Source organism: Schistocerca piceifrons, chromosome 2 (genome assembly GCF_021461385.2).
Source record: "Schistocerca piceifrons isolate TAMUIC-IGC-003096 chromosome 2, iqSchPice1.1, whole genome shotgun sequence".
NCBI classification, from domain to species: Eukaryota; Metazoa; Arthropoda; class Insecta; order Orthoptera; family Acrididae; genus Schistocerca; species Schistocerca piceifrons.
The window spans coordinates 189,652,103-189,673,645 of NC_060139.1; the positions used below are offsets into that span (position 1 = coordinate 189,652,103).

At 45.3% G+C, this 21,543-nt stretch overlaps 1 protein-coding gene across 2 annotated transcripts in view; it reads left to right on the plus strand.

Annotated features, from left to right (window-relative positions):
- The window catches only part of LOC124776307 (polypeptide N-acetylgalactosaminyltransferase 3-like), a 347,179-nt gene that overhangs the window by 104,622 nt on the left and 221,014 nt on the right, over positions 1-21,543 (plus strand). For both annotated transcript variants that reach the window (XM_047251238.1, XM_047251239.1), the window contains exon 3: positions 4,017-4,126. In XM_047251238.1, the coding sequence (XP_047107194.1) occupies positions 4,017-4,126 (110 nt within the window). The remainder of the gene's footprint in view (positions 1-4,016; positions 4,127-21,543) is intronic.

Sequence of the window (21,543 nt, forward strand, 5' to 3'; positions counted from 1 at the left end):
TATACAAGGTTACTGGAGCATTTAAATTCACATAACTTGCTGTCAAATGTTCAGTTTGGTTTTAGAAATGGTTTAACAACTGAAAATGCTATATTCTCTTTTCTCTGTGGGGTTATGGACGGATTAAATAAAAGGTTGCGAACGCTAGGTGTTTTCTTTGATTTAACGAAGGCTTTAGACTGTGTTGACCACAAAATATTACTGCAGAAGCTGGACCATTATGGAGTAAGGGGAGTAGCTTACAATTGGTTCGCCTCTTACTTTAAGAGCAGAAAGCAGAAGGTAATTCTCCGCAATATTGAGAGTGGTAATGATGTTCAGTCCCAATGGGGCATTGTTAAGTGGGGCGTTCGCCAAGGGTCGGTGCTGGGGCCACTGCTGTTTCTTATTTATATAAATGATATGCCTTCTAGTATAACAGGTGATTCAAAAATATGTCTGTTTGCTGAGGACACCAGCTTGGTAGTGAAGGATCTTGTGTGTAATATTGAAACAGTATCAAATAATGTAGTTCATGAAATAAGTTCGTGGCTTGTGGAAAATAATTTGATGCTAAATCACAGTAAGACTCAGTTTTTAGTTTCTAACTCGCAATTCAACAAGAACCGATATTTTGATCAGAGAGAATGGGCATATTATAAGCGAGACGGAACAGTTCAAGTTCCTAGGCGTTCGGATAGATAGTAAGCTGTTGTGGAAAGCCCATGTCCAGGATCTTGTTCAGAAACTAAATGCTGCTTTATTTACCATTAGAACACTATCTGAAATAAGTGACACTTGAATACGAAAAGTAGTCTACTTCGCATATTTTCATACGCTTATGTCGTACGGTATTATTTTTTGGGGTAATTCTTCTGATTCAAAAAGGGTATTTTTGGCTCAAAAACGGGCTGTTCGAGCTATATGTGGTGCAAGTTAGAGAACCTCTTGTCGACCTCTATTCAATAGTCTTGGAATTCTGACATTGCCCTCACTTTATATATTTTCTTTAATGTCGTTTGTCGTTAGCAATATTAGCCTATTCCCAAGAGTTAGCAGCTTTCACTCAGTTAATACTAGGCAGAAATCCAACCTGCATGTGGAATGCACTTCCTTGACTCTTGTGCAGAAAGGAGTGCAGTATTCTGCTGCATCCATTTTCAATAAGCTACCACAAGAACTCAAAAATCTTAGCAGTAGCCCAAACTCTTTTAAGTCCAAACTGAAGAGTTTCCTCATGGCTCACTCCTTCTATTCTGTCGAGGAGCTCCTGGAAGAGCTAAAAAATTAAGAAAATTCCAGTGTTACATTGTTGATTTTCTTTATTTAAACTTACGACTTGTCACCTGAATATGTTTTTTTTTACGTTTCATTTTATCTGTTTCTAATATCGTGTTAAAATTTCATGTATTGACTCATTCCATGACCATGGAGACTTCTCCATAATTTGGTCCCACGGAACAATAAATAAATAAATAAATAAATAAACTGAGAAGTCACTCTAACGTTATGTTTGGCATTAAATTTTGAAAAAGGCAGTCGAGTAATGATTTGAAAATATGCAATTAAACTGTATGTTAGTACTGAACTTCATTACGTAAACAATGACTTTCAGTGGCCTCAGCATAACCTCATCAAAGAAATTTAGAAAAAGTACAAGCACTTTTTACTTTGCCGTACTTATTTTGCAAACTGGATTTCATATTACTGTCTGAACAACTGAGCCTTTTTTACTGACTTGAACAGAATTGAATACTAGAAGACGTGCCAAACCAAATAGCCATGCACTCCAAGCTATATGTAAAATAGATAAAACTTCCGCACTCTTAATTTGTGCATTTCTTTAGATTTGGATTTCTCCAATGATTGATTCTCGAACTCGAAAAATGAAATTGCTTTACTTTAGTCATATACTGAAGCCTCTGTTGTACAACAGTTAATTGAAAGTAGACTGACGCGAAAATTATTAAAAGAGAGTTTATTCATTAATAAACTGGCTGTAACTATTCAGTTTGTTTCTTATGACAGTTAGCATATTAGGGAAAAAAAGGAATAAGGATCCTGCTTGGTAAAAATGTCTGGGGGCAATGAGGACACAGTCGCTCTGAGTTTAACTGATTATTATTTAAATAAATCTTATCAATCAAATCACATTCGGTTGTGCTGCTGGATTAGCCGTTAATACTTTCTACTAATGAACAGTCTTACTTCAGTGCTGTGCATACGACGAAACTCGGAGCCGACGACGAATCTGTGTTGCTGGAACTGCTGCTGTTGTTGTTGAAGACGGTAGCATCCTGTGGAGCGACAGCTAATTATAGGAACGGGCAATCGTAATTTATAGAGCCTGTTCCGCCCGTCCACTGTCCGTACTCTCGCTCCAGATATCTGGCCGGCGCGCGTATATAATGCCTCCGAAAATGGTACTCTCTACTACGAGAGCGTTAACATCACAACTCCGCACACTACAAGCGCTACCCGTGCGGTAGCGTTCTCGCTTCCCACGCCCGGGTTCCCGGGTTCGATTCCCGGCGGGGTCAGGGATTTTCTCTGCCTCGTGATGGCTGGGTGTTGTGTGCTGTCCTTAGGTTAGTTAGGTTTAAGTAGTTCTAAGTTCCAGGAGACTTATGACCACAGCAGTTGAGTCCCATAGTGCTCAGAGCCATTTGAACCATTTTTGAACAAGCGCTACCGAGCGAGGTGGCGCAGTGGTTAGACACTGGACTTGCATTCGGGAGGACGACGGTTCAATCCCGTGTCCGGCCATCCTGATTTAGGTTTTCCGTGATTTCCCTAAATCACTCCAGGTAAATGCCGGGGTGGTTCCTCTGAAAGGGCACGGCCGACTTCCTTCCCCATCCTTCCCTAATCCGATGAGACCGATGACCACGCTGTCTGGTCTCCTTCCCCAAACAACCAACCGACCAACTACGAGCGCTGGAACCCGTCTCCCCCTCTCTCCGCGCGCTCTGCGCACCACCTCCCTACCCAAAGATTTTACAACACACAAACACTGCTATTATCGTTGCTAGTCGATGCAAATAACACTTCCTTTGGCTTTTTCCCAGAGCTTATAAGTTTCACAGTAAAAAACGATAAATACAATGAAACGTCAACAGACTTCTACCTACATGTACACATACAGTGAATCAATGTCCTTACTTACTAAAAGAAAGCATTTAAATTACAAATATTTACATACAATTTTAAAAAAAAGTTACATATAGATAGCAGGTGCCATGCATCCTGCATTTTCGGTGTTACAAGGTCTTGGTTTTCCAGTCTCTCTGGTCCAAACGATAAGGTCAGGAGCCCGGGATAGGCGCTGCAGGCGATGTCTTCCTGTTAGCAAAGGCACTCACGTCGGGCGTCTGCTGCCGTCGCCCATTCCATGGTGAGCCAGCCGGTGTGGCCGAGAGGTTCTAGGCGCTACAGTCTGGAACCGCGCGTCCGCTACGGTCGCTAGTTCGAATCCTGCCTCGGGCATGGATGTGTGTGATGTCCTTAGGTTAGTTAGGTTTAAGTAGTTCTAAGTTCTAAGGGACTGATGACCTCAGAAGTTAGGTCCCATAGTGCTCAGAGCCATTTTGAACCATTCGATGGTGAGAGGTAGTGCCTGAAATTCGGTATTCCCGCTACATTCTTGATAACTTGGGTCTCTCAATATTGAATTCCCTAACGATTTCCGAAAGTGTATGTTCCATGCGTATAGCACCAACTAACATTCCGCGTTCAGAGTCCGTTATTTCCCGTCGTGCGGCCATAATCACATGGGACACACATTCCCATGAATCAACTGATTGTAAATGACAGCTCCACCAGTGCAGTGACGTTTTATACTTGGTGTACGCGATACTACTATCATCCATATTTGTCAATATCACTGTCGCATGACTCTTTTCGCCACTGTATAAAGCACACCTGTTTCCCAATCAGGTGTCGAATCCATAGCAGCTTTATTTTAAGAACAGTTCAGGCGAGAGCTGAGGGCTGAGAGACAGCAGACAGCTATAGTGCGTCTCTTGCTTTTTTTGCAGATCCGGCCAGCGGCAGAGCGAGTTCGTAGACTCCCGCGGCGTCCACGTGGTTGTGGGCCGCTACGTGCCGGACTCCGGAGACTCCGCGTCAGAAGTCAACCTCACCAGAGGTCAGTACCACAGTACCACTTCATTCAGCAGCCTGCGTTAGTATACAGTGATGAGCCAAAAGATTATGACCACTAGAGTATTAGCATGTTTGTCCATCTCTAGAACGAAATACATGACCAATTCTTCGCATCAGGGATCCGACAGTTTGTTGGTAGATTTGTGGAAATATATGGCACTACATGTCCACGCACAGGTCTACATCTACATTTATACTCCGCAAGCCACCCAACGGTGTGTGGCTAGGGTACTTCACGTGCCACTGTTATTACCTCCCTTTCCTGTTCCAGTCGCGTATGGTTCGCGGGAAGAACGACTGCCGGAAGTTCACTGAGGCTTTTTGCAGATGATGCTGTGGTGTATCGAGAGGTTGTAACAATGGAAAATTGTACTGAAATGCAGGAGGATCTGCAGCGAATTGACGCATGGTGCAGGGAATGGCAATTCAATCTCAATGTAGACAAGTGTAATGTGCTGCGAATACATGGAAAGATAGATCCCTTATCATTTAGCTACAAAATAGGTCAGCAACTGGAAGCAGTTAATTCCATAAATTATCTGGGAGTACGCATTAGGAGTGATTTAAAATGGAATGATCACATAAAGTTGATCGTCGGTAAAGCAGATGCCAGACTGAGATTCATTGGAAGAATCCTAAGGAAATGCAATCTGAAAACAAAGGAAGTAGGTTACAGTACGCTTGTTCGCCCACTGCTTGGATACTGCTCAGCAGTGTGGGATCCGTACCAGATAGGGTTGATAGAAGAGATAGAGAAGATCCAACGGAGAGCAGCGCGCTTCGTTACAGGATCATTTAGTAATCGTGAAAGCGTTACGGAGATAATAGATAAACTCCAGTGGAAGACTCTGTAGGAGAGACGCTCAGTAGCTCGGAACGGGCTTTTGTTAAAGTATCGGGAACATACCTTCACCGAAGAGTCAAGAAGTATATTGCTCCCTCCCACGTATATCGCGCAAGAGACCATGAGGATAAAATCAGAGAGATTAGAGCCCACACAGAAGCATACTGACAACCCTTCTTTCCACGAACAATACGAGGCTGGAATAGAAGGGAGAACCGATAGAGGTACTCAGGGTACCCTCCGCCACACACCGTCAGGTGGCTTGCGTAGTATGGATGTAGATGTAGATGTAGAAAACCTCCGTGCGCTCTCGAATCTCTCTAATTTTACATTCGTGATCTCCTCGGGAGGTATAAGCAGGGGGAAGCAATATATTCGATACCTCATCCAGAAACGCACCCTCTCGAAACCTGGACAGCAAGGTACACCGCGATGCAGAGCGCCTCTCTTGCAGAGTCTGCCACTTGAGTTTGCTAAACATCTCCGTAACGCTATCACGCTTACCAAATAACCCTCTGACGAAACGCGCCGCTCTTCTCTATCTCCTTTGTCAACCGGACGAGGTACGGATCCCACACTGATGAGCAATACTGAAGTATAGGTCGAACGAGTATTTTGCAAGCCACCTTCTTTGTTGATGGACTACATTTTCTAAGGACTCTCCCAATGAATCTCAACCTGGCACCCGCCTTACCAACAATTAATTATATATGATCATTCCACTTCAAATCGTTCCGTACGCATATTCTCAGATATTTTACAGAAGTCACTGCTACCAGTGTTTGTTCCACTATCATATAATCATACAATAAAGGATCCAATCAACGAAAATAATTGGCCGTTGATTTCCGTACGAGGTGATGACGCCCGATAGTGACGCAGATGTGTTCCATACGATTTACATCAGGCCAATTTTGTAGCACAGATATCAACGTGAGTTAACTATAATGCTCCTCAAACCACTGCAGCACGTTTCTGGCTCAGAGACACGGACAGTTGTACTGCTGAAAGTTGACGTCGCCGTCGGGAAAGACATCAATCATGAAGGGATGCAGGTGGTCCGCGTCCTAGATCACTACAGCAGGTCCCACGCAAGAGTAATAGAACGCCTCTCATATCATAATGATGCTTCCACCAGCCTGCGTCCGTGGCGCGCTGCGCGTTTCCAGCCGCCAGTCACTTCGATGACGGGGTTCGTGGAGTCGACCATAGACCTAGTGTAGGAAAAATATGATTCACCTGAAGAGCCGACACGTTTCCGGTCGAGTCCCGATGGTCCCGTGCCCACTGCAATCGTAATTGACGATGTCGTTGGGTCAACATGTGAAGATGTAGAGGTGGTCTACTACGGAGCTCCATGTTCAACAATGTACGATGAACGGTGTGCTCCGAAACACTTGTGCGTGGGCCTGCATTGCGCTCTTTCGGTAGTGATGCCACAGATCACCATCTATTCAGCGTTACAGAGCAGACAAGCCTCCGAACCCGATGTTGTGTGAAGAGGCGTGGACGTCCAACCATTTAGCACTTAGTGATAGTTTCGCTAACGTTCTCTTTCCGTAGATGCACACGACTGTAGCACATGAAGATTCGACCAGCTTCGCGCGGACGCCGCAACAAGCCACCGCGCCACTTGGCGGCATCCTCCCTGTTCACACTGATGCAAGTTGTAGCTCTGTAGCTGACGTGTACGCATCGCTGTGCTACTTTATAATGTTTACGATTATTGAATCGCCCGCCGCGTGTGAGATACGGTCAGTGATACGTTTTTGACCGCGAGAAGCCTATCAGCTGCAGAAATTCATTGTCAGTTAACAGAAGTTTATGGCTGGAATGTAATGAGTGAAGGTAAAGTGCGTCAATGGAGAGTTTAAAAATGGCCGTCATGGACGTTTGTCCATGACGAAGAACGCTCAGGCCGGCCCTCTGTGATCACTGATGATTTGCATGCTGCAGTAGAAACAAAGATTCGTGAGGACAGAAGCTTCACAATTTCCACTCCTTCTTTGGAATTTCACAAGTTTCAAGATCGGTTTTGTACAAAATTGAAAACCTAAACTTTAAGAAACTGTGTTCTCGGTGGGTACCCAGACTCCTCACAGAGGACCACAAAGGGAAGAGATTTGCCACTTCATTGGACTTTTTGATTCTTTACGAGGAAGAAGGGGATGACATGTTGAGTCAAATTGTCACTGGAGATGAAACATGGGTATCCCATATCACTCCTGAAAGCAAGCGACAATCGATGGAATGGCGACACACAACCTCACCCGTCAAGGTCAAAGCCAAACAGACGCTGTCAAAGCGCAAGATTATGGCAACTGTGTTCTGGGACCGGCGCGGTGTTTTGCTAGTGGACTTTATGCCACGAGGAACGACAATCAACTCAGATGCCTACTGTGCAACTCTAAAGAAGCTCCGCAGAGCAATTCAAAACAAAAGGCGCGGCATGCTGACAAAAGGAGTTTTGCTCCTGCACGATAACGCTAGGCCTCACACCTCTCAAAAGACTTGGGATTTGATTGATTCTTTTGGCTGGGAAGTTTTGGACCATGCACCATACAGCCCCGACCTTGCTCCTAGCGATTTTCATCTTTTCCGGTACATGTAACACCATCTCGGCGGGCAGCGCTTCAATGACGACGATGAAGTGAAAGCGGCCGTGAACTCTTGGCTGTCGGAGCAGGCGGCCGAATTCTTTGAAGAGGGAATTAAAAACTTAGTTGTACGGTATGACAAGTGCTTAAATAAACAAGGCAACTATGTAGAATAATAGGTAAAAGTGTGTAGAATCAGAAAATAAAAGTTTTTTTTTATAAAAGTATTTGTATCTTTTTTAAAAAATAAAAACGGCCCTTACTTAAAAAAACAACCCTCGTAATAATCTGTCAAAGTCGCTTATCTCAACAATTTCCGCTTTTGCAGCCCACACCTTCGCTAGGGTGATCCCCTGTCCGTGTCTGATCCGCTTACATACTTTCGTTACGGCATCACGTGCCCGCAACGCAACCAGACGGCATCCAGCGTCGCGTTTGGGAGTGGTCGTTATGTTCCTGCTTATCAGTGTAAGTCTGCGTGTTAAGGACTCCGCAAATTTTACAACGGAACAGCCATGGTTTCCAATCAGCCGCAAAGGTAGAAAGTAAAATCAAGTGGTGAGACGTCACTTCTTAAATAATTAAATAAAGGAGAACATACAGAACTTTATTCCACTTTTAAGGATTTCATTTTGGGTTTGAATGGTGTTTTCGTCATTTGACTGTACAAACTTCATTTTATATTACTAATCATGACTTTAGCGTTAAGCAATTCTCAGGTACAACAGTGTTGGATATAATTAAACTTTCGTTGAACGTCATAACGGCTTAAGACCGAAATCATCCGGTACAATTAATAGAAATTCCGAGAGAGAACGCAGCCACAAGAGTCAAGAGGTATACACTATCTGCGTAAAAGTACCCGAACACCTATTAGTGGATGTCAATGTGGGTTGTGTCCACGCTGCGCTTTTTCCGAGTTACCAGTCTTCCGACTGGTTTGATGCGGCCTCTCCTGTGCCATTCTCTTCATCTCAGAGTATCACTTGCAACCTACGTCCTCAATTATTTGCTGCATCTATTCCAATCTCTGTCTTCCTCTACAGTTTTTGCCTCTACTGGCCCCTCTAGTACCATGGAAGTCATTCCTTGATGTCTTAACAGATGTCCTATCGTCCTGCCCATTCTCCTTGTATTTTCCACATATTCCTTTCCTCTCCGATTCTGCGCACAACCTCCTCATTCCTTACCTTATCAATCCACCTAATATTTATATGTTTTGACGATTCCAATATGGCCTTAGCACTTTAGGACACGGTGTAAAAAAGATATGAGGATGGTCATTACGGACTGAGACCGGTCATCGTCTAAAGAATTGAGATTGTGATCAAAGACTGGAATAAAAAACATTTAATTTTCAACATTCGTGTGTAGCACCATATCTCAATGCTTCGATTGTCTTCTGTTCCGGTTTCCCACAGTCCACGTTTCACTACCATACAGTGCTGTGCTCCAAACGTACATTCTCAGATATTTCTTCCTCAAATTAAGGCCTGTGTTCGATATTAGTAGACTTCTGTTGGTAAGAAATACCCTCCTTGCCAGTGCTAGTCTGCTTTTGACGTCCTCTTTGCTCCGTCCGTCATTGGTTATTTTGCTGCCTAGGTGAGCGTCAATCCTGATGCTAAGTTTCTCGCTGTTCTCATTTCTGCTGCTTCTCATTACTTTCGTCTTTTTTTTTTTTTTCAATTTACTCTGAATCCATATTCTGTTAGACTTCATTCCATTCAGCAGATCATGTAATTTCACTTTCACCCAGGATAGCAATGTCATCAGCGAATCTTATCAATGATATCCTTCCCCCTTGAGTTTTGATTCGACTCCTGAACCTTTCTTTTATTTTCATCATTGCTTCTTGATGTGCAGACTGAGCAGTAGGGGCGAAAGACTACGTTCCTGTCTCACACCCTTTTTAATCCGAGCACTTCGTTCTTCGTCGTCCACTCTTTTTATTCCCTTTTGGCTCTTGTGCATATTGTATATTTCCCCTCTCTCCGTACCGCAGCGTCAGAATTACCTGCCTGGTGCCTTGACCTGTCCTAAAGCCAAACACATTGTAATCTAACACATCCTCAGTTTTATTTTCCATTCTTCTGTATACTATTCTTCTCAGCAAGTTGGATGCATGAGCTGTTAAGTTGACTGTGCGATAATTCTCGCACTTGCCAGCTCTTGCAGTCTGCGGAACTGTGTGAATGATATTTTTCCGAAAGTCAGATGGTATGTCGCCAGAGTCATACATTCTACACACCAACGTGAATGGTCGTTTTGTCGCCACTTCCCCCAAATGGAATGTTATGTATCCCTTCTGCCTTATTTGATCTTCCAGTCATCCTACGTTGTTTTAAATTCTGATTCTAATACTGGATCCTGTATCTCTTCTAAATCGACTCCTGTTTCTTCTTGTATCACATCAGACAAATCTTCCACATCAGAGGCGTTCATTGTACTCTTTCCATCCATCCGCTATTTCCTCTGCATTTATGACGGCTTACACTCTGCTGGGGTCATTTTCAATGACATGTTTGAAAATCTGGAAGGAATGACAGCCCATTATTCCTCAAGAGCCAGAACCAAAGGAGGACTCTGGTGCGAAACCGATATTCTGACTCATCCCGCAGATATTCCATTATGTTCACGTCGGACTCTAGGTAGGCCAGCCCATTTCATGAACGTTATTGTCCACAGACCATTGCCCCAGAGATGCTGCTTTATGACAGGGCGCATTGTCATGCTGATACAATCAATCATCATCTCCGAGCTGTTGCTTTTTGTACACAAGAAAACACAATGCTTTAAAATGTTTTCTTATCCTACCGCATTAGCGTTTTCTTAAGCGCAATAAGAGGACCACGTCCTAACAACTAAAAACACCCCACACTATAAAACTACCTCCTTCGCACTTCGTGTTGGCACTACGGTGATGGGAAGTAACCATCTCCGGCATTCGTCATACCCAAACGCTTCGTTTGTATTGCCACAGGGTATAGAGCAGGGCCAGCCAAACGCTGCACAGTGGGCAGACGTGCGGAAGTGCTGCACATGTGCGCACGTGTGCGACAGCGACATCTGTTATTAGACATGTGTCCTAAATGAACGGCGGCGGCTCGACTTCCCTGTTTATGTGGTGTAAGCAAGAGCGCAACATACCCAGTCTCGTTTACCCCTGGTAACCGTAACCTTAACAGAGAAGTACTGAGAAATGCCAGGTACTGTGAAAAAGCAAAGGACGGGAGATCTATGTTCTCAGTCGTTTAAAAATGACTGGGAACTGCAATTCTTTTTTGTATCCGTTGGTGAAAACTCACAATGTTTGCTGTGCCGCCGAATAATAGGCGGCCAGCGTAAGTTTTCAATTGAAAGACACTACAATAAATATCACAAAGACGAATGTAGTGTACTCAACAGTGAAGAACGGCAAGCAAAATTAAATGTCCTTAAGAAAATGAATGAGACACATCAACTCGATTATCAGTTCTCATGACCAGTGATAAACGTGTTTGGATTTATTCCTTTCATAATTAAAAATTATTGTTTACTAACTGTGCATTATTCCCTCATTCTCTTCCATGTTACATTATTATCAGGAAAGTTGGTCATTAAATCGATTGTTCCAATGTATACTTACATTTAGGGATTTTTTTTTTAATGTGTGAAGGGCTACGCTCAGCTGAAGTCGATAAAACATAACATTCATCTAATTGTCGGTTATTATGCAGATTTCAGACGTAACTGATGAAAGATATAGCAATAATGGTATTGAAATAACAGGTGATCATCGAAAGGTCTGCGGTTATTCTGTTCGGAGGTCAGTGAGACAGAAATTATGTGGGCGTAACTGTGGGTACCGAGAATTAGTTATAGGAAACCTTGCATTAGTTTAATGTTATTTGAAATCATGAATAAGGTTCGTTGGAAGTCGCTAAGTGCTCTCTTTCTTAAATACTAGATCAAAAACATTACGCGTATTTACGTGCCGTCAGTCAAGCTGCCTTAATAAAAACCCACGGTTGTTAATTGTATTACTTGTCTTACTGGGTTAAACTGTTAACATAAAAGTAGACGTCTCAATGAGTAGACTTGACAGTATTTTAAATGTTTAATACACGAAATACCTTCCCATGGTTGGCTTGCAAGCTGTGGAAAGAGCACTAGAATGCGCCGGTACAGAGTATTCCAGCAAGTGGATAAAGCGACATCTGCGCGTAGAAACATGCACTACATGCACGCTGTGACCCGGAAGTTGCACATGTGCAGGAGCACCGCACGCGTGCAGAATTTCTGGCCGGCCCTAGTATAGAGTAATTCATCAAATTACTCGTTTCTAGTCATCCACTGTGCATTGGCGGCCCTCTGCAAACCACTTCAAGCGACGCCTAAGCAGAAATGCGTGGCTTACAATATTATAACCCGTTCTCTTTAGCCCCCTGTCGCACAGTCATTGTGCTAGTTAGGCTGCTGGTAGCAATTAGGAGCTCAGGAGTAATTTCTTCCAGAAATTTCATACCATTCTTTACAGCCATCCTCCGCAACGCTCAACAATGCCTGTCTTTCTCTACATGAGATCTGCCTGGACTTGGTTTAGTTATGAACGTTTTCTCGCGTTTCCACTTCAGTCACATCATCAAGAGTTGGCTTGGGCACCTTTAGAAGGGGTGAAATGACCGCGACGGGTTTGTTACTCAGGCTATATCTAGTTACTAGTCCACGTCCGAACTCACTAGGCACTGCTGACAGCCTCTGCTGTTTCTGCTTCTCTACTGACTCCGTGCCTCCGTTTATACTGTCTGGTCCGCCTCTCGTGATGTCTAGTGGTCTGTTCCGTTTTACGAAGTGTTGTCCGGATACTTTTGATCAGATAGTTTAAGGGAAGGGGGACAAATTATAGTGGTACCACACACTGTAAGTTGCTTTACGGAGTATAGATGTAGATAGCGCATTATTTCCTGCCGAATCTGGTTCGTCTTCCTTTAAGGAAGCAGTGAAGTGACGTGGGAGCGCTTACCTTGACCCTCCATGTGCGGGGTCGCTGCCTCAGATAAACTGAGACGTCTCGTACGTTTCACTGCTGAGGCGGGAAGTTGGCTGCCGCGTGCTTTTCTTGATAGCGCAGCACGTGTCGACCTGAAACTAGGAAGGCGCACTGCTGTCACTGCAGAGCGATCTCTTCCAAAATTTTCCACAACTGCGATGCCCAGCACGGGTCTGCAGTCCTAAGTGCACGTCCACACACACATCTATATCAGTGCTCCGCAAGCCAGCCTGTGGTGCGCGGCGGAAGGTACTTTGTGTACACTCTCACTTTCACCATTTCTTATTCCAGTCATAACTAATACCGTGGAAGAACGACCTTCGAGTTCGAATCTCTCTAATTGTACTTTCATGACCTCTTAGCGAGATAAATCATAGGAAGAAGAGATTTATTGGTTGGTTCTGTTAGGAACGTTCTCTCTCGAAATTTTTGAGTGATGCACAATACCTCTCCTGTAGCGTCTGCCATTGTAGTTGAATATCTCCGTGGCACTTTCGCGCTTACTAAACGAATCTATGGTGAAACGCGCTGCACTTCTTTGGATCTGCCCTGTTTTTTGTATCAATCACCTCTGGTAATGATCCCAGACCGAGGAGCAATATCAAAATACTGCTCGTACGAGGATTTTATAAACTACCTACTTTCTGAATTATTGTTCCAACGAATCTGTCTCGCGTCTTTCTTACGATTAGTTTTACGAGAGTTCGAACTTTAATAGTGGCAACTATTTATTTACCGTTCGTACAAAATAGAGACGTGTTACAAAGTTTTACTGACCTTCAAAGTAGTCACCAGCATTGTATGTAACCCGTTCCCAGCGATGTGGAAGTCGTAGGATCTCTTAGCAGCGCCAGTTGTGTTGACAGTTCGAGCGGCGCGGTCTATTGTCCGACGAATTTGTAACAGTTCTGAAGCGAATGCCGTGAAGCGTTTCCTTCAGTTTAGAAATCGAGTTGAACTCACGAGAGCTTATGACAGGGGAGTGCAGTAGGTGGTGCAGCACTTAGCAGCTCCATTAGTCAAACAAATCAGTAACAGCTTGTACTGTACGTGCTTGAGCACTGTCCTGCAAAGTGATGGTCAGGTCCTGCAGAAAGTGTCATCACTTGTGTCTCTATGCTGTTAGTTTTTGGAGCACAACCTACGACGAGCTCTCAGTTTTCATTGTAACGACTTTCTCTGCACGTGAATTTTTTTCAGCAGTTCCGAAGCCTTTACAGCCAGCTGCATGGACCAGAAGCTCAGTCTTGTTCAACAGCAACTATAGATCACCCCGTACGTCGGATGCTTGGAATATACTGATGATTGGTGGTAAGCTCCTGTGGGACCAAACTGCTGAGGTCATCGTTCCGTAGGCTTACACACTACTTCTACTTAATCTAGCGTACGCTAAGGACAACAACAAAAAAAACACACGCACGCAGGCACGCGCGCGCCTTTTTTTTTTTTTTTTTTTTTTTTTTTTCGTTGTGTTTGGTCGTTGCGGACGCCGCAAGACATCCTGTTCAAGTTCGGTGGTTGATCGTTCCACTCAGTTTTTTTATTACAGAGACCAACCGGCTCTCTGACCGAACACGCTAAGCTACCGTGCCGGCACGCGCGCTAGGCGACGGAGGGTGGGGGGGGGGGGGGGCGGGGGGGGGGGGAGGAACAGCGCGAACCGTGGCAAGGCGCCCTAGACCGCACGACTTATAGTGATGAGCGAAAATATTTATGATCACTGCCCACCGCGATTTGTTGACGTTTCAGGCACGTCACGCATTAAGGAAGTATACAAGCCACGCAGAGACGAATGGGGAATCGCTCTAGTGACGATATGGGCCACAAGCGAGGAAACCCACTGACATAAGCGACTTGGACAAAGGACAGATTGCCAAGTCCCGGCTCCAGTTAACAGGCATCTCTGAAACGGCTACGCTGGTTGGCCGTTCGTCCATAGCATTTGTTGTTTTTCCTCTGTCTCAAGGCTGCGCGGAGTGGCCGCGCTGTTCCAGGCGCCACGTCACGGTTTGTGAGGCCCCTCCCGCTGGATGTTAGTCCTCCTTCGTGCGTGTATGTGTGTTGTTCTTAGCATAAGTTAAAGTAGTATGTAAGTCTAGGGACCGATAACCTCATCAGTTTGGTCCCTTAGGATTTACCAAATTCTGTCTATCGCTTGCGCCTTGTCCCGCGGTTACGTAGGGTCGGCCATGGTTAATCCGATTTGGCATGTTAATGCTAAGGGATGGCCGGGTGCCATTCCTGCCGCCACCCTGTACCCCCCAGGACGGAATTAGTGTACCCCAACAGTCTGTCTCTAGCGGAATCCATGAAATAGTGTGAATGTGTTCAGATGTCTGCGAGTTGTGTAACTGAGGCGGAACGTGGGACCCAGCCCGGTATTCACCTAGCGGGATGTGGAAAACCGCCTAAAAACCACATCCAGGCTGGCCGGCACACCGGCTCTCGTCGTCAATTCGCAAGACGGATTCGATCCGGGGCCGGCGCGCCTACCCGAGTCCAGGAAGCAGCGCGTTAGCGCTCTCGGCTACCCTGGCGGGTCTTAGGAATTCCCAAAAACATCACACAATTTACTACCTGATATTTCCCGCACAGTCGTAACTCCACCACTAAGTGGACTACACGTGTCAGAATAGACTAACCACTTTACCCCCATGCATCTACACTTCAGAACATGACCTACTGCCTAGAGGAAAATAAGCTTTAATGGCATGCTTTTGGCACGCGTACGTGGAGGTATTACACAACCGAAAAATATACGACTTGTAGTAGCTGTACTTACTAGTCTGCAAATTTACGTAAATACTGATGTAATATTGTTCAGTACGCCGTCCTAAGCCACCAATAGAAATCTCTACACTTAGTCATTACACCCAGTATTATCTGCAAAACACTATAATGTATGTATTCTTCACCTTGTTCCATATATTGATTTCTTCCTGTTCTGTTCAGAACATGGCAAGAAAGATTACTCTGTCGTCTCTGCGTTTGCTGTTATTATTTAAAATGTGTTCAGGGTATCTGTCTGAGTAATATGCAATGGCAGAGCAACGTACATGCATTCCACCTTGATAACTTTTTATTAAAAATGAAATTCCTCCTGCTGTACTTAAGATGTTTTATTTACTTCGCTACTAGTTTCGGCGTTGCGTCAACGCCATCTTCAGGTCCGTACACTTTGCTGAAATCAGTTGTGTGTGGCTCAGTCTAGAAGTCCGCACACAACTGATTTCAGCAATGTGTACGGGCCTGAAGATGGCGTTGACGCAAAGCCGAAACTAGTAGCGAAGTAAATAAAAAATCTGAAGTAGAGCTGGAGGAATTTTATTTTTAATAAAAATTATACCAGCTGTGTCCCACCTTCATCCAGTTTAAATATGGATGTACGAAGACCTTGATAACTGGTTCCTTCAATTTCGTAAGCAGGCTTTCCCGTTTTATTACGCGTAGTTACTAACTGCCTAACAGTTAAGACATTTCAGTATTTATGTTACGCCATTTCTCCAGAGAGACTCTCTGTGACCAATCGCCTCGTGTTGTTTTTAACTGAGGTAGCAGAAGTTACGGGATGTCTCCTAATAAATTGTCGGAGCACTTTTTGCCTGGCGCAATGCTGCAGCTCGCCGTGACATGGACTCGAAAAGTTGTCGGGAGTCCCTGCAGAAATACTGAGCCATGTTTCCTCTATCGCCGTCCAAAACTACAAAAGTGTTACCGGTGCAGGATTTTGTGCACGAACTGACTTCTCGATTATGTCCCATAAATGTTCGATGGGAGTCATGTTGGACGATCTGGGTGGCGAAATCATTCGCTCGAGTAAGTCCGCAGCTCATGGTCAAGTGGCTAGCGTTGCTGCCTCTGGATCACGGAGTCCCGAGTTCGATTTCCGGCCGGGTCGGGATTTTCCCCACCCGGTTACTAGATGTTTGTGTTGTCCTCATCATTTCATCATCATTCGTGAAAGTGGCGAGACTGGACTGTGTGAAGATCGGGAATTTGTACGGGCGCCGATAACCGCGCAGTTGAGCGACCCACAAACCAAATATCATCGAATAGTCCAGAATATTCTTCATACCAATTTCGAACCGGTACATGGCGCATTGTTCAAATGGCTCTGAGCACTATGGGACGTAACTACTGAGGTCATCAGTCCCCTAGAACTTAGAACTACTTAAACCTAACTAACCTAAGGATATCACACACATCCATGCCCGAGGCAGGATTCGAACCTGCGACCATAGCGGTCACGCGGTTCCAAACTGACGCGCTTAGAACCCCACGGCCACACCGGCCGGCTGGCGCATTGTCATGTATAAAAATTCCTATCGTTGTTTGCTAACATTAAGTCCATCAATGGCTGCAAATGGTCTCAGAGTAGCCCAATATAACCATTTCCAGTCAATGATCGGTTCAGCTGGACTAGAGGACTCAGTCTATTCGATTTAAACACAGCCCACACCATTATGGAGTCTCCATCAGCTTGCTGAGTGCCTTGTTGACAACTTGTGCCTATGCCTTCGTGGGATCTGCACCATATTTGTACCATGCAATCAACTCTTACCAACTTAAATCGGGGCTCATCTGACCAGTCTACGGTTTTCCAATCGTCTAGGGTCCAACCAATATGGTCGCGAGCCCAGGAGAGGAGCTGCAAGCGATATCGTGCTTCCAAAATGAAATTTTCACTCAACAGCGGAGTGTGCGCTGATATGAAACTTCCTGCCAGGCCGAGACTCGAACTCAGGGCCTTTGCCTTTCGCGCGTAAGTGCTCTACCAACTGAGCCACCCAAGCACGACTCACGACTCGTCCTTGCAACTTATCCTTTCTTCCACGAATGCTATTTCTGCAAGTTTCACAGAAGAGCTTCTGTGAAGTTTTGAAGGTAGGAGACGAAGTACTGGAGGAAGTAAAGTTGTGAGGACGGCTCGTGAGTCGTGCTTGAGTAGTTCAGTTGGCAGAGCACTTGCCCGCGAATGGCTAAGGTCCCGAGTTCGAGTCTTGATCCGGCACATAGTTTAAACCTGCTAGGAAGTTTGATATCGTGCTGTTAGCAGAAGCTTTCGGGTCGTTCGTCTACTGTCATAACCCATTGACGCCAAATTTCTTCGCACTGTCCTAACGTATACGTTCGTCGTACATCCCACATAGATTTCTGCCGTTATTTCATGCAGTGTTTATTGTCTGTTAGCACTGATAACACTGCGCAAACGCCGCTACTCTCGGTCGTTAAGCGAAGGTCGTCGGCCACTGCGTTGTTCGTCATGAGAGATAATGTCCGAAAAATTTGGTATTCTCGGCACACTCTTGACGCTGTGGATCTCGGAATACTGAATTCTCGGAATACTGAATTCCCTAACGTTTTCCGAAATGGAATGTTCCAGGCGTCTAACTCAACTACCACTGGACGTTCAAAGTCTGTTAATTCCCGTAGTGCAGCAATAATGACGCCAGAACAGAAAGATGGGTCGACTTGTAGAGGTGACGGAATTTCAGAAAGGAGCTATCGCGTTGGGAATTGCCTATGACCAAAGCACGAATTAATTTGCTCGAGTTGCTGATGCACCAGCAAGAACTGTCCAGCCTGTCTCCGAGGTATCCGACGAGTCGCAGTTTCGCTCCGTAAAATCATTCAAGGCGTCGAATGCACCGACGGAGCAATGTGGCGTTTAACTCACTGTGTAGGTACAGTTAAAGTCGGGGGAAGTCCTGTGATGTTTTAGTGGTGTATATCGCACGACTTGAGGCCACTCATCCAGATAACCGTGAAGGTGAACCAGATTGATTATTTCAACATTCTGTGGGGGGTGGGGTGGGGGGGGGTGAGTGCTGCCCTTTCCTTCATATCTTGTAGACGAGTTTGCTGTGGACACACTCGTCTTCCAAGGTGTCAATAATCGTTTTCACAGGGCTTCATGCACGCATACGTACCTGACTTAACGGTCAGGCAGGCACTCTAAGGCACCTCGGAGAAATTTACGCCACACCCCCTCCCCCATGCCGCAAGCCTATGACTGACCAGATAATCTCGCGATCTTAAAAGCACAGAAAATATTGGGCATTATTTAGAAGAGCTGGTGAAATGTAGCAGTCAACACTCCCCCTGTTTGGTAGCTCTTCGAGAAGTAGTCTTCAGTGAGCGACTTCACGTGGATTTAGCATGCTAGAAGAAATTTGCATAATCTCTTCCTTGCCGAATCGACTTATATTTTGTCAGGTCTTTTCTGTTGCCACTTGGTACCTAAAGGGTGGTTGGAAATTCCCGTTAGAAACTTCTAGGACATGTAGACGGGAATAAGTACATAATATTTTGAATAGGAACCCATGTCCGTGCTGCAGCCGTTTGAAAACGTGTTTGCTAGGTAGGTGTGCAACAGGGGTGGGGAAAGGGGGGGGGGGGGTAGTTACATCGGATCGGACGATGTCAAGTGACATCTGTCCTACCCCTCTGACCCGGTTCGAACCTCGTTCACGTGTCTGTGAGTGTTCAAGCAGCATGGTTGAGCACACGTTTGCAGAATACACCGAAATGATCCTTCTCAATGGCGAAGCTTCACGGTAGTGGAAGGGCCGCTCGTCGCCTTTATCAAGATCGTTACCATAACGTCCGGCTCTATAGCATACCTTGAATGTCTTTTCGGGTTTGCTGCCGGATCCTAAAATCAACTTGACTCGATATTTCGGCGATCCAACTGTTCGCCATCTTCAGGAAATGCTGCTTCTGCTGATGAGTCCCGCTGAGAACTGACGCAAGATTGCAATTCGACGTCCTATATAGGCCACCGTTCAGTACACGGCGCATGCGCCGCCCATCGCGGTTTCTGACTTCCAAAACAGGGAGGTGGCGCCGCCCTTAGTGAAACACTGCTGGCAACGATATATCGCAATCAAGGCCGCACCGAAGACCGTTCAGTTTTGATGCGAGATAATACAGGATTCCACGTTTTGCTAAGAGGAAACCCATTGTCCCTGTTGATTAAATTATCAGACAACCTAATTTCGATCGCCTCTTTATACACACTATTCCAAAAACCGGAAACGTTGGCAATTACAACAGTTTCCTCAAATTTCATTTTGTGTCTCTCATTCAGGCAGTGTTCTGCTACGGCCGATTTTTCCGGCTGTTGTAGCCTCGTGTGACGGCGATGTTCCACACACCTGTCATTCACTGTGCGAATAGAACGGCCAACGTAAGCTTTCCCACATTGACACGGGATTTTGTACACCCCGGGTTTCCTAAGTCCCAAATCATCCTTCACAGAGCCGAGCAGAGCCCTAATCTTAGAGGGTGGACGGAACACACTCTTAATGTTAAAACTCCTTAAAATTCGTCCAATTTTAAACGATAAGCCTCCAGCATAAGGAAGAAAGGCCACAGATCTATGTTCCTCTTCGGACACCTCCGGAGACAGTCCAAATTCCATAGCCCGACGAATCTGTTTAGACGTAATGGTCTATAAGAAACCAGATGGAACTTTGGGACACAGCGTTCACCGAAAGCCGACACACACAGATTTGTATCTGCACCCTAAGAGTTGTCATCCACCACACCAACGTAGTGGCGTCCTTAGGACTTTGCTACGGAGAGCATATGCCATTTCCGACGCAGACAGCTTAACCCAAGAACTTGAGCATTTGATGACTGTTTTTAAGGAAAATGGATACACCGAGAAACAGATTCGTCGGGCTATGGAATTTGGACCGTCTCCGGAGGTGTCCGAAGAGGAACATAGATCTGTGGCCTTTCTTCCTTATGCTGGAGGCTTATCGTTTAAGATTGGACGAATTTTAAGGATTTTTAACATTAAGAGTGTGTTCCGTCCACCCACTAAGATTAGGGCTCTGCTCGTCTCTGTGAAGGATGATTTGGGACTTAGGAAACCCGGGGTGTACAAAATCCCGTGTCAATGTGGGAAAGCTTACGTTGGCCGTTCTATTCGCACAGTGAATGACAGGTGTGTGGAACATCGCCGTCACACGAGGCTACAACAGCCGGAAAAATCGGCCGTAGCAGAACACTGCCTGAATGAGAGACAAAAAAATGAAATTTGAGGAAACTGTTGTAATTGCCAACGTTTCCGGTTTTTGGAATAGTGTGTATAAAGAGGCGATCGAAATTAGGTTGGCTGACAATTTAATCAACAGGGACAATGGGTTTCCTCTCAGCAAAACGTGGAATCCTGTATTATCTCGCATCAAAACTGAACGTTCTTCGGTGCGGCCTTGATTGCGATATATCGTTGCCAGCAGTGTTTCACTAAGGGCGGCGCCACCTCCCTGTTTTGGAAGTCAGAAACCGTGATGGGCGACGCATGCGCCGTGTACTGAACGGTGGCCTATATAGGACGTCGAATTGCAATCTTGCGTCAGTTCTCAGCGGGACTCATCAGCAGAAGCAGCATTTCCTGAAGATGGCGAACAGTTGGATCGCCGAAATATCGAGTCAAGTTGATTTTAGGATCCGGCAGCAAACCCGAAAAGACATTCAAGACTTATTACGCCGGGAAAGCCTACGTAGTCACATCTATAGCATACCCTTTTCGTCACAATTACGCAACGGCTTCGAGAAAGGTACCATCACCGTCAGCAGGCGCGAGTGTGGTGCTCCAAGGAGAAGCCGCACACCCGAATTGGAAGAGGCGCAGTGCATCACGTTGAAGAGAGCCTGTCAACAAGTACATGAGCGATTTCTTTGACTATTAGTGAGTGATGTACTGGATCACACCTAATCAATTACTTGTAAAAGTGGTCGCGTTACCAACATGTTTCCAAACGGCTGTAGGATGGAAACCGTACGTTTCCGGATATGAATTCCAATTCAGAATACTATCCAGTCACTCCCTTCTACAACACCTAGAAGTTTGTAACGGGAATTTTCGAACGCTCTGTATATGTGACGTGACCGATTCCGGTTAAAAATACCGAACG